This window comes from Lissotriton vulgaris, chromosome 5, assembly GCF_964263255.1.
Source record: "Lissotriton vulgaris chromosome 5, aLisVul1.2, whole genome shotgun sequence".
Classification (NCBI taxonomy): Eukaryota; Metazoa; Chordata; class Amphibia; order Caudata; family Salamandridae; genus Lissotriton; species Lissotriton vulgaris.
The window spans coordinates 430,016,974-430,034,800 of NC_141693.1; the positions used below are offsets into that span (position 1 = coordinate 430,016,974).

At 40.1% G+C, this 17,827-nt stretch overlaps 1 protein-coding gene across 1 annotated transcript in view; it reads right to left on the reverse strand.

The window, feature by feature from the left end:
• Positions 1-1,502: 1,502 nt before the first annotated feature.
• LOC147711025 (uncharacterized) overlaps positions 1,503-17,827 on the reverse strand; it is a 200,411-nt gene continuing 184,086 nt past the window's right edge. The window contains exon 3 of the mRNA XM_086921835.1: positions 1,503-9,273. Coding sequence (XP_086777961.1) covers positions 9,213-9,273 — 61 coding nt within the window. The 3' untranslated portion in view covers positions 1,503-9,212. The remainder of the gene's footprint in view (positions 9,274-17,827) is intronic.

Here is a 17,827-nt window from a genome sequence, read left to right on the forward strand (position 1 = left end):
AAGTGGATTTTAAGGAAAGTTTTGAAAAATCAAAGAAATCCTAAGTGTAATCACCTTATATCAAGAAGGACTTTCCCTATTTGAGGATTTTTTTCTGGGACACTTGTCGCTTCTTTGTTTACTGTTTGGATGATGATCAATTAATTAATTGGACACTTGTCATGAATTTTTATTGTAATAATCCAAACTAAGGTATCATTCACAATTTTGTGGAAACATGCATTGTGGAGAAATATTTCTCTAAGTATGTTTTCCTTATTCTCCCATCTTCCAAATTGTGCCTCTTACTCACCCAACATGGCTGCTCACATTAGTCTGTTGTTTATTTTGTTTTAAAAAATCTCTTTTGGCATGTGTCTATTTGAACCACCTGTGTGTATACCTATAAATTGGTAAAACATTTTGGAATGCGTTATGTGAACAAGCTCCCTTGAGGAGCGAAACGCGTTATGGATGACATTATGTCTACAATTATTTTTTGTATGGATTAAATGCACTCTGTTTTTCACTTGAAGAGGATTCTGGAGTTTTTCTTTGTTGCCTGATGCTGTGAACATTTCAATGGTCATTGGAAAGAGGTCCTTACCTGGGTTCTCGCCGTGGAGTGGCGAGCAGGAACATTACTGAATATATATATATATATATATATATATATATATATATATATATATATATATATATATATATATATATATATATATATATATATATATATGAGGAAAAACTCTGACATCTAACCGGTTCCACTCCTCTCGGGTTCGGTGCGATTTCCGGGTGTCGGATCCCGGCCGTAAATGAAAGAAGTCTTCTGTGTGTGTTTCTTTAGACACAGGAAAGAAATTACTCCCACTCCAAGGTGACTATAACAAGTTTTCTCTTTACTGGCAACGCGTTTCGATCAAGCGATCTTCTTCACAAGCTTGTGAAGAAGATCGCTTGATCGAAACGCGTTGCCAGTAAACAGAAAACTTGTTATAGTCACCTTGGAGTGCGAGTATTTTCACTGGTGCACGAGGAACGTATTACATTATAAAATCAGTTAGCAAAGGGCTCAGGTGGATTAGTCCCAGAAGATGAGAAAGCAAGACCTCCCCCTCCCTGCTTTTAGCATGAAACTTCATGCAGTGTCTACAGTGCATGCTAAAGTGAAAAGGGGATACTGGGGACTCTTACATTCATCCACTTAAAAGGTTTTCATGTCATCAGACTGAAAGAGTGACATTCGTGTCCCCCTGCCAATTTCCTCTGCTACACTACTCTGGAAGTGTTAATCTCGAGGTAATCCCTGAGATATTCCACCCTATATGTGACAAGTGTGGTATTATAGTGGCAATGCCCAGAGCAATCCTGTCCAAGAATTGACACACTTTGTATCCATGTTACAACATCTGTATACAGAGCCTACCCTTTCCTTATTATTGTAAATAATAAAATACAATAAAAACAAAACACAGCATGCAAATTTCTCAGTGAAACTTTATTTGTATTTTCACACACACCGTTTAGTGAGTTAATCATATCATATAAGAATGTACAATCAATAACTCTGCAATGTCAGAGTCTAAAATCGTAAATTAGACATTGGCCCTAATGCCATTGCTCCACAAAGCACCCGAAGTCTGTCACAGCATCATATGCAGTTATGAGATGCTCTGTGTGAGGGAAGGAATGGGAGACAGTGACTGACAGTCGGACACTGGAGCAGAGGAGAAAGTTTGAGCAAGTGAGACAGAGATTACCACACGAGGTCTGTAACTAATTCAGCCAGAAGTGTGGCTGGCAGTGCATTGAATGCTTCTGGCATTGTACCCACAGGAGGTTGGGTGGTCTAACCATTATAACCTACGGGCCTGGGTGCCGCAATAGTTGGAATGATCCAAGGGTTAGAGGCCCAAAAGCCTTTGGTACCCCCAGTTTTGGGTGCTTCCAGGATAAAGATTTGGGTTGACCTAGAGTTGGTATCCCCAAATAGTCTGAGGTCAGGCTCCTCAAATTCTGGGTGTTTCATGGCTTGGATGTCCATGGGGTGGATCTTAGGGGGTTGAGTGGTAACGAGTTTGGGTGTACCAGGGGTTAGCTTTTCCTGGTTGTGGGTCCTCATATAGGTCCGTGTTCTCAATGTTAGATACTCGAGGATTGGGTGTTCCTAGGGTTGAGATGCTCTGGAATTTGGGTGCTCATAAGGGTGGGTAGTCTGCTTTTGGCTGTTCCAACAGTTAATTGCCCTTGGAGTTGGATTCTCTGAGGTTTGGCTACTTCAAAAGATCCAGGACTTAAATGCACCAGAGTTTGAGGTTTCCAACTGTCATCTGCTCCTAGGTTTTTATGTTTATAAAGCTGAGTGCTTTAGGAGTTAGTTTCACCCAACGTTGGGTGCTCTATGGGGTAGGTACTCTCTGGATTGACAGATCCTCGGTTGACATTCTGAGGCCTTGTGGAGACCAGTTCTGTTTACAGGAATGACCCGTCAACAATAGCAGCAAGAATTGGAATATAGGAACAATAAAAAACAGCAACTGTGACAATATTAACACATGTGAACCAATACAAATATCATACAAAAACGATAAATGAATGCAATAACATCTTTAGCAACTTGTTTAATAAAGTGAAGTGTTAAATAGATAAGTGTAAAACATTGAAAACAGCGCCTTCTGCTATAAAACAATTTCTCTGCTCTAAAATACATTATATATGACCTGTATCACAAAAGCATCATTGGCCTCTTCCTAACATTATGAGACAGTAAGCTAGTTCTAGGTCTGCTTCTAAAGGCTGTTGGAGCAGATAAGGTTGTGGTCTAGTTCACAAATGTAGTCCAATGTGTCACAAAGGAGATGTGTCTCCTTAAAAGAGTGTAATAAGAATGTACGGCATGAGCCTCCATTAAAAGGATGAGAATAGTGACTCTGGGCAGAATCTCAGGGTTTAGTCCAGTCAAGAGCCTCAGTGGTCACAGACAAGCCACACGGTTTGTAAGGCGATGAAACCGACAGACTGAAATCAATCTTTCTAGTTCTTAGCTATGACCTGCACTTGAACATGGAACCACTCTTTCGGCCCAGGTAGGTTACACAAATGGATTCCGTAACTCGTAAGTCGAGTGCAGACTAGTCTGAGGTGATAGCAAGTACATCATTCAGGAGAGTAAGAATCAAAATAACAAGATATATTTAATCACCATATCTAGTAAAACACGTGCTTCATAGAAAAACATTTGATATAATCTATAATAAAAGACAATTTCCAGAGGAAATGAATAAATAATCTCTATACAAGCCCTATATTCATGGAATGTGTTTATGTTATACCATCTACTGTAAAGATTGTATGCTATATTACAAAGTGTATTAGAGAGCATTACAGGAAGTATGTCATATCACAGGGAGAGTGCATTTGGCGTATAACAGAGAGAGTATGGTCTACTAAGGATCACGGGAAAAGTGGATTTTCCTCAGCAGCCTAGTAAAGGGGAGATGGTCTACATTTAGGTGATCTACTACATGGAGGATGGGACCAATTACTGATCAGTATAATATCTCATTGGGGAATGTGACCTATGACAGGGTAATATGGTCAGTTACAGTTAGAATTAGATGAACTACATGGAGGGTATGTTCTTTTGCTACACAGTATAATATCTTCTGTGTTACATGACCAGTGATAGAGATAAATGGTTAGAGTAGTATATGACCTTCCTCAAGAGGGTGTGATCAACTGCAATGTAGGTGGCATCTACAGCAGTGGAATTGTATTGCCTAAGGAAAGTCAGGGAAATATTGCAAGTGGATATGATCCATTTCATCAATAATTATCTATGTTATTTTGGGAAATAGATTCCTTTAAAGGGGGCTATAGTCTTATACAGGAAGGGTATGATCTATTATCTAACACATGGCAATATGACCTACCACGTGAAAATATGATTTCTCACAGGAGAGTTTGCTATATAGTGGTATATGGTCTACAAGAAAGTTACACCCCGTAATATGATCTAGTACAAGGAAATATGGTTCATAACAGGAAGGATATAGTGAGATTTAGTGAGAGTATGATTTATTACTGGTTAATGTGATAAAATGCAAGGGTTGCTCCTTTCGCAGGGGCAATCTGACCTATTCCGGGAAAGGAATGGCCTGTCAAAGCTGAATATCTTTCTTGAATATGGTCTTTTAAAGGGAGTGAACTATTTCAAAAGCTATGACCCAAGATTTGCCCTGTTAAAGGAGAACATTATCTATTACAGGGAAAGTGGAATTTGTCAAGTGTGCTGAAATCTGTTAAAGAGGGGTTGGCCTATTACATGATTGGCACAATCCATAACTGGGTATCACGTTAATACATAGGCCACAAAAACATATTTTGCAAAAATACAGATTCCAAAATGTCGACTCCCAAAGTTTCGACATGCACAAATATCTCCCCAAAAATTATTTTGCTTGAACATAAACAATCTCTGAAGCACATGCCGCGAAATATGCAAGAACTTAGAGTTAGAATAGTAAATGATTTCAATCCTTAAACACATTGGAAGTGGGTTGGTCAAAATGTTTAGAGGAAGAAAATTATGTAAGGTTGAGATTGTTTAGTGCATATTTGGGTGTCGATTATTATTGTTGTTTTTTTTATTTTATTTGTACAAAATATTTTTTTGCAGTCTATGTTTTTACATGGAACCCTATGCATGTTTATCTTACTGGAAGGGAAATATGAGATCTGGAGAAGGGGAAAGTTCATAGTTCATCGGAGAATATATGGTCTCTCTAATGGAGAGGTACGCTCCATGAGGAGAGGATGTGATATATTGCTGAATGATTCACTCTGTTAAGTCGGGTGTGATAGACAAGCTCTATCACAGGAAAGGGTGATCTGTTTCAGGAAGAAATGGTCAAATGCTGGGAAATTATCAAATGCAAAGGGGAATGCTCTATATGAACTGACAAGATTGATTGTCATCTGACATAACCTTCTGTCAGGCACTGGCATTTGGCACCACACAATCACAGTATAGACTTTACAGATGCCTGTGTACAGCACTAGGAATAATATTAGTAATAGTGAAAAAGCACTTCAGTGTTCAGAGGTGATTTGAAGAGAAGACCATCCCCTAATCATTGCACACAGTGATAAAGTTGCTACATGGTGAAAAGAGTCCGCGCACACAGAGAGATACACGAATTGTCAAGAAACAAGCTTAATAATCTAGGAGTACCACGTGCACTGCTCACTCCGGTTCAGAGTACATTTATCATACATATATCATCATATTGCTTTTCCCCTTGGCCTTGGACAGTGTGCCCTCAACCGTCTACATCTGCACCACCATATCATGGAAGTGTGCTCTGCACCACTGCACCCTGTCAATGTTCCCAGCACCACCACCACTCTTTTGAAGTGTTCTTATCACCGTTAGAGCCAGTGAGTGTCCTCTGCATCACAAGAGCCTGGCTGGTTCCCCTGCACAACAACAGCCTGGTGGTGCTCTCTACCACTTAACCCTCACTGTGTTCTCTGCACCACTAGCAGTGTTACCAGTAACACTACTATTAGACAGTGTTCTATGCATCACTAGAACTTGGCAGTGTTCATTTCACCACTAGAGCATGCAGTATTGATGCTAGTTCCAGAGCCCAAGTCTCCAGTCTGCATAACTATGGCCTTGAAGTCCTCTGGATACCACCACTTCTTGCAGTGCACTTTGCACCACAGCTTTGCAGATGCCTCTGCACAACTAGAGACTGTCTGTCATTGCTTCTAGATCTCAGCCTCACTGCCTCTCCTTGTGGTGTGAAATTATCGCTTGACCCCCTGACCCTGCTTACTCATTGGTGCTTCATCCTATGCTCTGCCTCCCAGTGCTTCCGGTGGTCCACCTGCTGCTCTGTACTGTCATCCAGATTCCACTCCTTTAAATTCGGGATCATACCCATCCTGCAAGCTCTGATTACTCTGGCCAGTACACTCAGTGCACTAATTGCCCCCGCCAGCCACACATTATCTCAAAATGGTTCTTGAGCGGCACTTGCAGTCCACTAAGACATCTCTCTCTTTGGAGGATGTCACCCTCCTTGAAGTTCCCTACACGCTTACAACAAGGAAAATGCCTCCCACATACTCCAATGAGATGAATTAATGCCAGTAGTTTTATCAGAGTTGGTTGAAAAATGTAATGCGGGTCCCCATAACGAACAGGCACCTGTTTCAAATATAAAAATACCCTCCATAAAAAGATAAAACACAGCATGCAGCTCAGGCATCTGGAATCCTCTAATGGTATAAATGTATTTAGCTGCTTTATCATTAATAAATAGTACAGGCTTTCATTTAAACATATACATTTTGTGGCAAGAGTCCGCCCATCTTATGGCCCTGATGAGATCACCAGACATGCAAACCTTTCATATTCTCCCAAAATGTTTTTATCTTCATTGCATTCAATTGGTGCACCCTACCAAATCATTGGATATCTCCCTCCATGAAGACGTAAACAGTTGATAGGTTTGCCCTTCTCCCTCCATTGCATGGGTGAACCTTCCTTGCCTGTGATGGAGAGAGTTAAGCCAGGAGGATGGGCGCAGTCACTCCACTTTCTAGGAATATCTGATTGAATTCGAGGTCAAGTGAATAACAAACGGAACCAACACTACAAGTATGAGTGGGCTTTGTGTGACTTTAAGGTCAACGATGGACCACATTACACGAAGAACCAGGCCCAAAGCTGCAAGATGGCGCCATGCCTCATGCACCCTCTCCAACAGAAACACCCAATGTATGGGCACATAAAACCGCTGCTATAAGTGAGCTCGCTAATAATCCAATTCTCATTCCAGCTGCTTTCCGCTATCACAGAAGTCTGCGTAAGCTAGAGACAAACTCTTTCTGTGATTCAGAAATATTTAGCCCATGCCATGCAGCTGGAGGGTTTAATACATCATTGCTTTCCAAAAACACCACTCGTATGAGGAAAGGCCATCTGTGGGCTGAGCTGATCACCGTCCAGGGAGGAGAGAAGCTTCTGATGGGCTCAGCTGTTAAAGTCCGTCATTCTGGTCTAACATGTGGGTACATCTGGAGGAATATTAGTGTACAGAGAAACTGGGAGATTTCACAATAGGCCATGACATTCAAAGACAAGTACCCAATGGAGCAAGCAAGTCATTCATATGGCTTACTCAGCACTGTCCAACATTTGGAAGTCTACCAGAGGCAGCAAGTTGTTGGGGCAGTCTTGTTCTCAGTAGGCCAGTCGTCCTCTCAATAAATCTATTGGTGCATACATCCACACCCTGCACCGGGGGACCCATGTTTATGCTTATTTTGTATAAATATATTACTTTCACCATCTCTGACGTCATTGTGTGCAGTCTAAGCGGTACAAAAGGGGGTGGTGAAGGACGGAGCATCTGAACCAATCAAACACTCACACCCAGTCAACAGATCTGGGTTTAATCCATCACAGTTCTTTAGCCCACTCTGCCCCCCAGTTCAGACATGGCCATATGCAAATCAGTCTGACCCTGTGCCTCATGGGAACAGTCCAGCCCGAACTGCCAAGCCATGCCTTCCCTGGACCGGAAACAAGCTTCCTAGGACCGGTTTCTGGCATTACAGCTGTCTTCAGCCAGGCTTGCTTGAATCCAGTGGCAAATTGAGCAAGGGACTCACGTCTGAGAATACCCTGCCAACTTATGGCAGTCTATGCATTGCATCGCTGTTGAGGATTGGGTCCCTAAATGCACTAGTAATGGTAGGTTTTCGTTAAATATTTTCTGGCTGAAATTTAACTAAAATAACCCTCAAATGTCAGATCACAGGAACTATGAGATTCCTTCCCTGTGTGCATGAATGCAAACAGGAACCTAAGATGGCGACACACTCCCTGCCAAGCAGACATGTTTTCTGAAGATCAACTCCCGGTGTGGCCATTTCATCACAGATACTGTTTGCTTTCCTGGGTCACGTGGTACAGCTTAATGCTATCTAAGTGGTAGTCTTCTTTTGCTTTTAACTAATTTGTTTAACGCATCTGATAACTATTTGAGGTTGAAAATTACAGGGTTGGAAACAGTGTCTATGAGAACACAGGGTTAGGTGGACATCAAGTGACCAGGCCTCTTGCCCAGGCCTGCTCAGCTGTCCAGACCATTGTGGCTTCTACTAAGTGGGTACAAGACTTCTAAACCTTTCACCTACGCCTCTCACCTCTCACCTCTCACCTACAACACCCTCTTCTTCCTAAAGCTTGTATTTTGAGCTGAGATTGCCATTGAAGTTGGCTTCATACCAGGAGGAGATTCAGGAAGCCATAACTTCAATCGAAAAAGTTGGGTTCACATCTACTGAAATATTTCAAAAGCATTCAAAATGGCCCAAGAATCCCCAAAAAATTCTACAACCCCTTTTCCCGCCATTATTCGCCGTCAAAACAGTTGAAACAAAAAATATGCATTGTTCCTATTGTAATTGTCTAATGGAGGGTGCACTCTTAGTTTGTAAAGTTAACCCAAATGTCAGTCCATGTTCAAATATGGAGACACTTTAGTAAAAAATGAAGAGTTTTGCTCTGTTTGTAAAACAGGTCTAATGACACAGAGGGGACTCCAAGGAGCGAGCATGGGAAGCAGGTATCACAGCAGTATGTCTTTGACGGCTTCCGCAGCAAGAGGTTCACTACAATCAGAATGACCAGCTACCACGCCTCAAAGTCCCAGGCCATTTTTGGGGCAACTAAGCATTTTTTGTAGAGTTGAGTTAACTGTGTGCAGTGTGTAAGGGTAATGGACTTTTCAGTGTGTTAATGGTGACTCTATGCAGGTCTTTACAGAAACAAAGTTACCATTAGGAAATCCTTCTGGTGAAGACAGAAAAGTTCTCAAAGCCATTGATGGTGTTGAACATAACGCTACGTAGTCCTTCATCGTGCGATGGGTGACTATATGCAGTCATCCCAGATGCTGTAGGGAGCCATTCATGGTGTTGAAGGTAACTGTGCACAGTCCTTCATGGTGCAGAGGGTACCTGTAAACAGTGCTCATGGTGCAGAGGGCACCTCTACGGAGTCATTCATGGCGCTGAAGGCAACTCCAAGCAGTCCTTCATGGTGCTACTTGGTCCTCGATCGCAGTGGAAGTCACAGCACAGAAGATCTATTCAACCACTACAGGATAAAGGAGACAGACACTTGGCAGACTCTTCTCGTGGTGATCTGGACCCTAAAAACAGTAATAGAGAAAGAACAGGATGCACAGCACGACAGTCACCAGCGCCACACACCTGGAAAGGAAGAAGACAGAAATGTCAATCAACGGGAGCTTCTCGTCATAGCCGTAACAAACATTAAAAAAATAATGTTTCTTGTCCAGAGTCGAGATGAAGACCTTACTCGTGCCTATGTGGTTCACTTTCAGGAGGCGCATAGAGCTGCCTCCCATGCTGTCATCGAGAAACCCGGTGAGTCAACTCAATACTAGCACTGCCCACCGATGCCTGCCTCAGTAAGCCCCCCTCCCCTCTCATATCAATGCTGTATCCACCCAGTTTAAACAGCTAGAGATTGAGCTGCAGAAAGGCAGCCCAGCAGATATTCAAATTGAAATTAATTTGGAGAAAAGTACATTCCCTGTAGACTCTAAAGAAGTGCGTCCATGGCAAAGGACCTGGGATCATGAAATTTGACCTAGAACAATGATCCCCATGTTTTACTCTGATTTCCAGTGAACAGTAGTCTCTTAGAGGAAGGATTCACTAACCATTTTGGGAGACAGTGAATGGTGGACTGCTACATTGTACATTTCAACCCAGAATAATATCATGTGACTGGAACCTGATGCTCAACTATAGGGATACTGAATGGTGAAGGCGATGGACATTTGGATAACTAGTGAATATTGTATAGAAAAATGACAATTTTATTTCGTAAATAAAATGAATAATATCTTAAAATAAACTTAAAGTGTATCCTTAAAGTAACACGCGGGGCCTGCAGTGCTTTGGTACCACACACCATCAATTGAAGCTAGTCTTAATTTTAATGTATCATTTAGCCATTATAATTAAACATTAACTAGTTATTAAGGTTGTTTTGAAAACTGTCAAAAGTCTCGAATTCCTTTTCAATACTCTGATTGCTTCTTTGGGACACGCCCATGTTTCACACTTCCATAACACACAGAATCCTCTTACTGGTACAGTAGGGAAATACCATTGTATATCTCCGAACTAATCTTAGATGTATTTATTAAGAACCACTTGCACATAATAAAACAAGTAATGATAATCGCCGTATATTTTATAGGTTCAGCAAGAGCGATTGCAGTTTTACTTGAATTGCACTTACATCTGGAAAACATCCTTTTATCCTTAGTAAAAAATTAGCAATATTTCAAAAAACGGCATTACATTTTGGATAATAAAATAGAAATGTATGTATCCTGTAGAGATTTCTGCAGAAAAATCAAGGTCAGAAAAAGTTATAGTCTGGGTCTCATTCAAATTCACAAGGAAAAGAGCTAAATACATTTACCCCCAACCTGGACCAGATTTATACCAACCCAAAGCTTGGTCTGATTTAGATGCTTTCCAGAAGTTTTTGAAATATTCACAATATAATGTCTTAATCGAGAACTGGTTCCCTGATATTTGAACCAGAACACCAACCTGTTTAATAGAGTAGAGGTAATATTTTCACGATCAGCACCCCCAGTTCACACTCCTCACTAGAGAAAAACATTTTCTGTGACAAGGCGAGGGCTGGAGGAAGCCACCCACCACCAAGCGTGACCAGGATACATCCCAGAGTGAAGTAAAGTGTGGAAATTACCGTCATTTATAGAAACAACATGGAGTATGAATAATAAACCGAAAAAGTCCTTTCAAGAACCTGTCTGAGCATAGGCAACCTAATAATATATGCGAACTTGTACATCTTAAAAAGGTGCAGCACATGAGTTCGACGTGTAGTTTCCAAGCATGTTGCAGCCAGTAATGAGTCTGAAAGCTCGCAGACATTAACTCCCTTCACTGTCAAGACACCCCTGAGCCACAGCAAAACATTGGTGTTAATTTGTTCAGATCCAAAGACCTGGGAGACTTTTTGTTCATTCATATAGAATCTGTTTTTTTCTGGTCATTCTGACTAAGTAGTGGTACATACCTCACATCAATATTTCACAGCATTCCGAAGATATAATCAATATATGGATATGTATTTATTTTTTGGCAAATGTCTTCACTACTTTGTCGTATTTGTAGATCAACAGACATGCAGATATCCTATCAAATAAGTTGAAGGAAAGAGGATACCCTAAACACTTAATTAGAAAAGCGTACAAACGTGCCAAATACTACGACAGAGAATCTCTATTTTCTAATGAACAAAAACAGAGAGATACCACAGACAACAGACTGATATTTGTCACAAACTTCAGTACTGTGAGTAATAAAGTAAAAAACATTATTAACAGAAACTGGTCCCTTTTAAGAAACAAAAATGGTGAGAACCTCCCCAAACCAATGTTCAGTTTCCGCAGGAATAGAACAGTAAGAAACTGTTTGGTTCACACTTTCAGAGAAGGAGAAACTAAAGAAAACCAGCAAGGTATAGATAAAAGACCATTACCTGTAGGTAACTTCTGTTGTAACATGTGCACAAACTGTGCAACACTTATCAAAACAGACAAGATTGAATATAATGGTGTCAGACACAAAATAAAAAGTTTTATAAACTGCAAAACCAAAAATTTGGTTTATATGATATTGTGCCCATGTAACAAGGCATATGTAGGAGAAACATCAAGAGAAATCAAAACGAGAGTGACAGAGCACAAATCAGCAATTAGAACCAAAAAAAGAACAGCACCTCTGGTGGAACATTGGCTGTCCCACAACCACCAAATTGAAGATCTCAAATGGTGTGGCATTGAAGTAATGCAACAAACCCTCAGAGGATGTGATATCCAGGCAAAGAGAAAAACAAGGGAACAATTCTTTATGTCGCTGTTTAACACCTTCAGAACAGGTCTGAACAACAGAGATGAGTGGGAGAGGTTGGTGATATAGATGCCCCAACTAAATCAGAACCTATAGCTATAAATATTTATCACTTATGCCCCCAATTGAACCCCAGTGAAAATAGTGATCTACTACAGGCAAAATAACATTGACCTAACGTATCATTAAAACAGTAGACCTCATCAGGGTTCATGTATTATTATTTATTTAAATATTTCTTTGTGCTGTATTATTCATTGCTGTGGCCCAGAGTGATATAGGAGGAATTTATAGTAAGAATGTATCAAGACCTAATGCTAGCTAAATAAATACTAACAGCATAATTGATGCAAAAAATTCTTCTTGTTTGAACTATATGTTAAATGCCATGCCTAGTTTGAAGCAAACTGTACAATATCATCATGCTATCAAATGAAGTAGATCCAGTTTAAATAACGGATTGTGATAAAGTGTGTTAATAATTGACCTAATGTATCATATTGTATACTCACAGTGTTATGCGAATTTACTTTATTGCTTAACAGACTAATGTACCAGGAATCCTTTCTAATCCAGTGATGGCTACTATACTATATATTCATAAATCATCTTAGTGCCCTTCTTTATAAATGTTACTAGACATGTCGATTCAGGCAGGCAAGACTGCTATCGTGCTAAATAAGCGGTGTTTAGAAGACACTTAGTGAGTGAGGATAAATAACAAATAAACGTAGAAGTCTTTTCCCAATCCAAAATGGCCGCGCCGATCGTAATAACAAGTAAATTCACATAGCGGTAAATGCTTGTATACTTGGATGTCTGCAAATATCCAGCAGATTAATAGGGTTTGTGATGCTTGAAACTAATAACGAAGTATAAGCCCTTATTTGTGAAATTACGATCAAGAAAAAATAGCCTTGGATCCAGCCAAAAACTAATAAAAGTCAATAACATCCAATAATTATTGTTTTTAGAAAGAAATATTCTACTTCGAAATAATGCTTAACCTATGTGAAGCACTTCCGGGTTATAGACGGCGGCGGCAGCATTTAAACAACCCCCGCGCTTCGAGCATCATTCACTCGAATGACGCGGAGCACGGAGGAGCAGGGAGGCCGACCCTTAAACCAACAGTAAGTGAACTAGAGGGGTTATTTAGCCCAACCCTGGTAGACAGAACAAGTTAGTCTCTCTGTCTAACATTTGTAAGATAAGTAGTGGGGTCAGTAATAGAAGTTAAGAACATCACTGTTTTGTAGGCTTTTTTGAATTAAATTAGTTTTAAAAAAAAGCCCTCAAGTATGAGCATTCAGACTAACTAAAATGTAGTCCTGGGGTTATATTGGTGGATATACCTATTGACTGTCAATATATCCTTTTAAACCCACGTCCAAATAATTTATACTATATTCTGCAATGGCACACCGGAAGCAGACGTTAAAGAAAGATTAAAATGTAAAGAAATCCGCTTTATCCATTAAGACCATTAAAACAAACGCGCTTTCTCCAAACAGGTGATGAAACGCTATTATTCAAATACCCACACCGTGTGCAAGAAGGCTATATAAGTGTGGTAAGTGTATTATCATTTAATGTCCCAATCAGAGTAAAAAGGCTTTTACAAAAACGAAATCAAAAAGAAGCCCGTGTACAGCAGTGACAATATATGTGCCCTTTTTGCAGGGATCCCAAAAATTGTAACAAGGACCCGACAGCACACAATATAGACTCCAAAGTGAAGAGAGAAGTCCGGTGGCTCCTCCGTGGTTTATTTAAACTGCACCTTGATTTTAAAAAACAGGTATTCTGGAAGACTAAAGTTATTCAAAAGAGTTTAACAATCTAGTCCGAATCCCACATTCTATTGAGGATTCTTTCTATTTCGCCCATTAAGGTGACAGAAAAAATCGCATTATTTGATGACGCGAGAACACCAGATGATAGATACATAACTGGTTGAACAAGAAGTCCTCTTAATGTTTAAAAAGAGAGTCTTCAAACAATATCAGGTAATAAAATTTTTTTTTTAACTTTTGATATCTACGTTTAATTAAAATACTAAACCCAGCGGATACTTCGATTGATATGACGAGTATCTAGTTGTCCAAACAAACACAGAAAACTCCAGTGTGGTAATAGAAGGCCAGCTTGAGAATAATAATATGTTCTCATAATAGCACGCCCCCCCTCTTTTTGATTAACAGGTATAACTATAATTTTTATTTGTCATAAGGTAAATCAACCTAGGATAGCAACCACTGTATAGTAATGACTGACCATGTGTTGTAGGAATATATTTAAAAAAATGTTTTCTTAATCTCCAGATTGATTTGTGAATCGTCAAAGTGTCCTGAAGAAGGTGTAACCAATAATAACGAACACCGAAACGCAGCGTCGACCTCTGTACTTTGACCCCTTTCTTTTTAGATTAATTTCACCTATGTGAATATTTTATTGTATTTAATTTAGATTGTAACCCTTGTAGGGAGGAATTTTAATAAATTGTGTTTATATCTTTTAAATCCTATTGTTGTTGTGTGCTTACCTGTTAGACTTTGCCTATTGATTATAATCATGTTGGGAGAAATAGAAATGGACAGTGCTTGAATATTCAAACCATTTCCACAATGCGTTGCAGTGACTGATCTACATGTATTGGTATCGACTTAGCATAGTCTAGTTTAAGTCCACATTTATGACTCTATTTAGCTGTATGCAAACCACAGGTTTTTCTCTTTTCTCATAGTATTTTACCCCTACCTGTGTACATTCGACAGGGGAACCTTCCATATATTTTGAAGTATTTGTAGATCAAACATAAATCACAGAACAGTAACCAAGTAAAAGTTGTAGTGAGTGTCCTAAGTCTGGAAATACCATATTTATGGGCTTTCCTTTGTCATGTGGCCTCCACAATCAACTAAATAATACTAGTGCAGCTCAATGAATTGAGGTAGAATCCATGTTTATGGTGTCCTTTTCATTTGATGAGAGACATCTAACCCACAACCAACTGAAAGGTATAAAAATCCAGACCCACATTTAATAATATTTGAAGCAATGCAATACTGCAAGACAACTTGCTGCACTGCATCAAATGGAAATAGCAGGATTTCTTTAATTTTTATTTTAAGACTACACCCGAGACATCGGGTACCAGAGCCCCTTCCATGAGCACCAGTTTCGTTACAGATGGACACATACATTTTTTTTGTTAGGCACAGGGAGATTAAGTGATTTGCCCAGAATTACAGGATGTTAAGCCTTGCTGCCGAGGCTTGAACCCGGTTCCTCAGCTTCTAGGTCGACCGCTCTAGCCGTACGGCTACATCATCTCTCCATGCGTCATATTTACGAAGATATGGCACATTCCTGCTCGCTCTCTGCGCTGGCACACTGTGTGCAGCCTAGCGCCAATGCAAGCACCCCTAAACCATGGTGAAAGGGTGTCTGCATTACAGACAGGATTGATATGCAGAGGCATTTTCTGAGGATTTTAAGTGTGCTACAGAATGCAGCACACATAGAAAGAGGAAATACCAAGGAGAAATAAAATATTTCTTCTTGTTACACCTCTATTGGAATGGCGTAGACGTTTGAGACATTGCCGTGTTTATTGCCCTTAGTAAATCTGGCAATGTGCCAAAATCCAAGGGTAGATGCATGGGAACGCCCACTCTCCACCCATGAAAAGTTTTCCCAATGCAGAGTAATGCAAGTCAGCTTTGCATAGCTTAGTAAATATCACTTAGGTGTAAAGGGGAATGCAAAGGCTTAGTAAATCTGGGTCTAAGTACTTTCTAATTCTGTACAACCTAATGTATCTACTGGTGCACACTAGTGTCCCTTGTTCTGAATGGCTGGTAGGGAGAAAATGGTGAACATGATAGATTTTTATCCATTTTCGTGCTACCCACTAATTCCCTTGAGTCTTCCTCACAAATGAATATATCCCTCACAAAGCTTGACCAGCAGTTGTGTCTCTCTGGGTCGCTTCAGTGTGGGCTATAGACATATGTAGGCTTTCAATGGGTTTCAGGTGCCCAGAGAGAAAAGATGGTTTGGGGTAACTATACTCTGGTTATAGATATCACTCCAATACTGAATGGGAACATATCATAACCAGATATATTTTCAACCCAGCCTATGGTTTCATCATTGGTTGCCGGACCACACTCGCACTGGATAAATGGCGGGAACAACATGTTACACATGGCATTTGTCAATTTCCATCATTTCTTAGCAACAACATGCTATTTCCCTTAAATCTTCCTCAGACAGGAGCACATTGTTGCCAAGGCTTACCTCAAATGTTTGTTCCCTACGTTTCCTGTGCATGATTCACAGACTTGTGTAGGTTTTCAATGGATTTGCGGAACCTATGCACAATAAGTTGTGTTCAGTGCATTCTGGGAAGTTGAAAAAACGAAAGTGAAATGCTGGTTTTAGTATCTGTTGTCTGGTCTCATTTTTCATTGTAAGGACTGTAAACCTATCACAACGTCATATTTTCTGTATCTACACATTGTAGGATACCCTTCATCAGCAACTTTTGCCCAAAACATGGTGATTCCCTCTAGTTTTATTCACGCGGGAACATATTCTTGCCAAACCTCATACCTCATCTATGTTCCTCTGCATCTCCTGGGAATTGGAATATCAGACTTGTGCAGGTTTTCATTTGGTTTGAGCAGGGATACAACCAATAGACAAATGGACACCAATGAATGTTTTCATGGGCTGTGCTTTGAGTCTGCGAACAATTTCAGTATTTAGGACTGGGAACAGTCAGCGCGCATGGGTATTTACCAACCACAGACATTTCTAAATAGTAGAGAGCCAAGGAAATCCAATGAGATGCAATATGTGCATTCCAGCATGGTATACTACCCTGAACAGCCTGCACATGTCAAAGCCTGGATAATAAAACATGCAATTTCTTACTTTTCACGTACCAGAACACTCCATAACTTCCAGCAAATACAAAATGTCCAGCATCCCCACACCTCTTTCAATAAAAATAGTATCCCACAAGTGTGAGTGGCCATATTGCACATGGCACAAATAGCCAAAGCTTTGACCATGTAGAGGCTACATTAACACAACATTCATTTCACATAGGCATAGTTGTTTGCTTGTTCATCTCTGTTATGATAGGCTCACCCACATATATGAGGTTCTGTTTTAGTGGTGGAAGTGTGGAAACACTGGGCGGTAAGAGTTTTGCTTCTCCCCACAAATTCCAGAACTTTCAATTATAAAAATGGTAGAAAATTCAGTTTGTTTAACCAAAGTTTGACATTTGCTGGGAATCCTCGGTGAGAAAACTTTACAGTATCCCCATCTTAAAACACCCCCTGTATTTAGTTTTCAAAGGGTTAGGTGTCTCTTTGTACTGGTTGCCCCATTGCCCAAACACCACAGCTACCCACATCCTAAAAATCAACCTCATTCCAAGCTTCTTTCTGGCACTTTTTGTCATCATGTTCATAGGGTATTTTCTGTCATGGGCTATAGGCCCAGCCACAATTGTAGGGTGCTATTTTAAATCAGAGGAGTGTGGCATTGCAGGATGGTAGAGCAATTACTATTATCAATTGGATATATGCATATATTTGGCTACCTGTTGTTAAGTCAGACTCCACAAAAAGTATTTTTGAAAAAAAGTCCTCAGAATCACCTGACATAACAGGTAATCCACAATTCGGAGTGATACAAATGACCCCTATAAGTAAACTCAGACAGTTACGTTCATTAAAAAAAATCATAGCTTTCATTCCCTCCCAATTTCAATTCATTGCATTATTCTTCATCATGTGAAGCATGGTGAGAACACAGT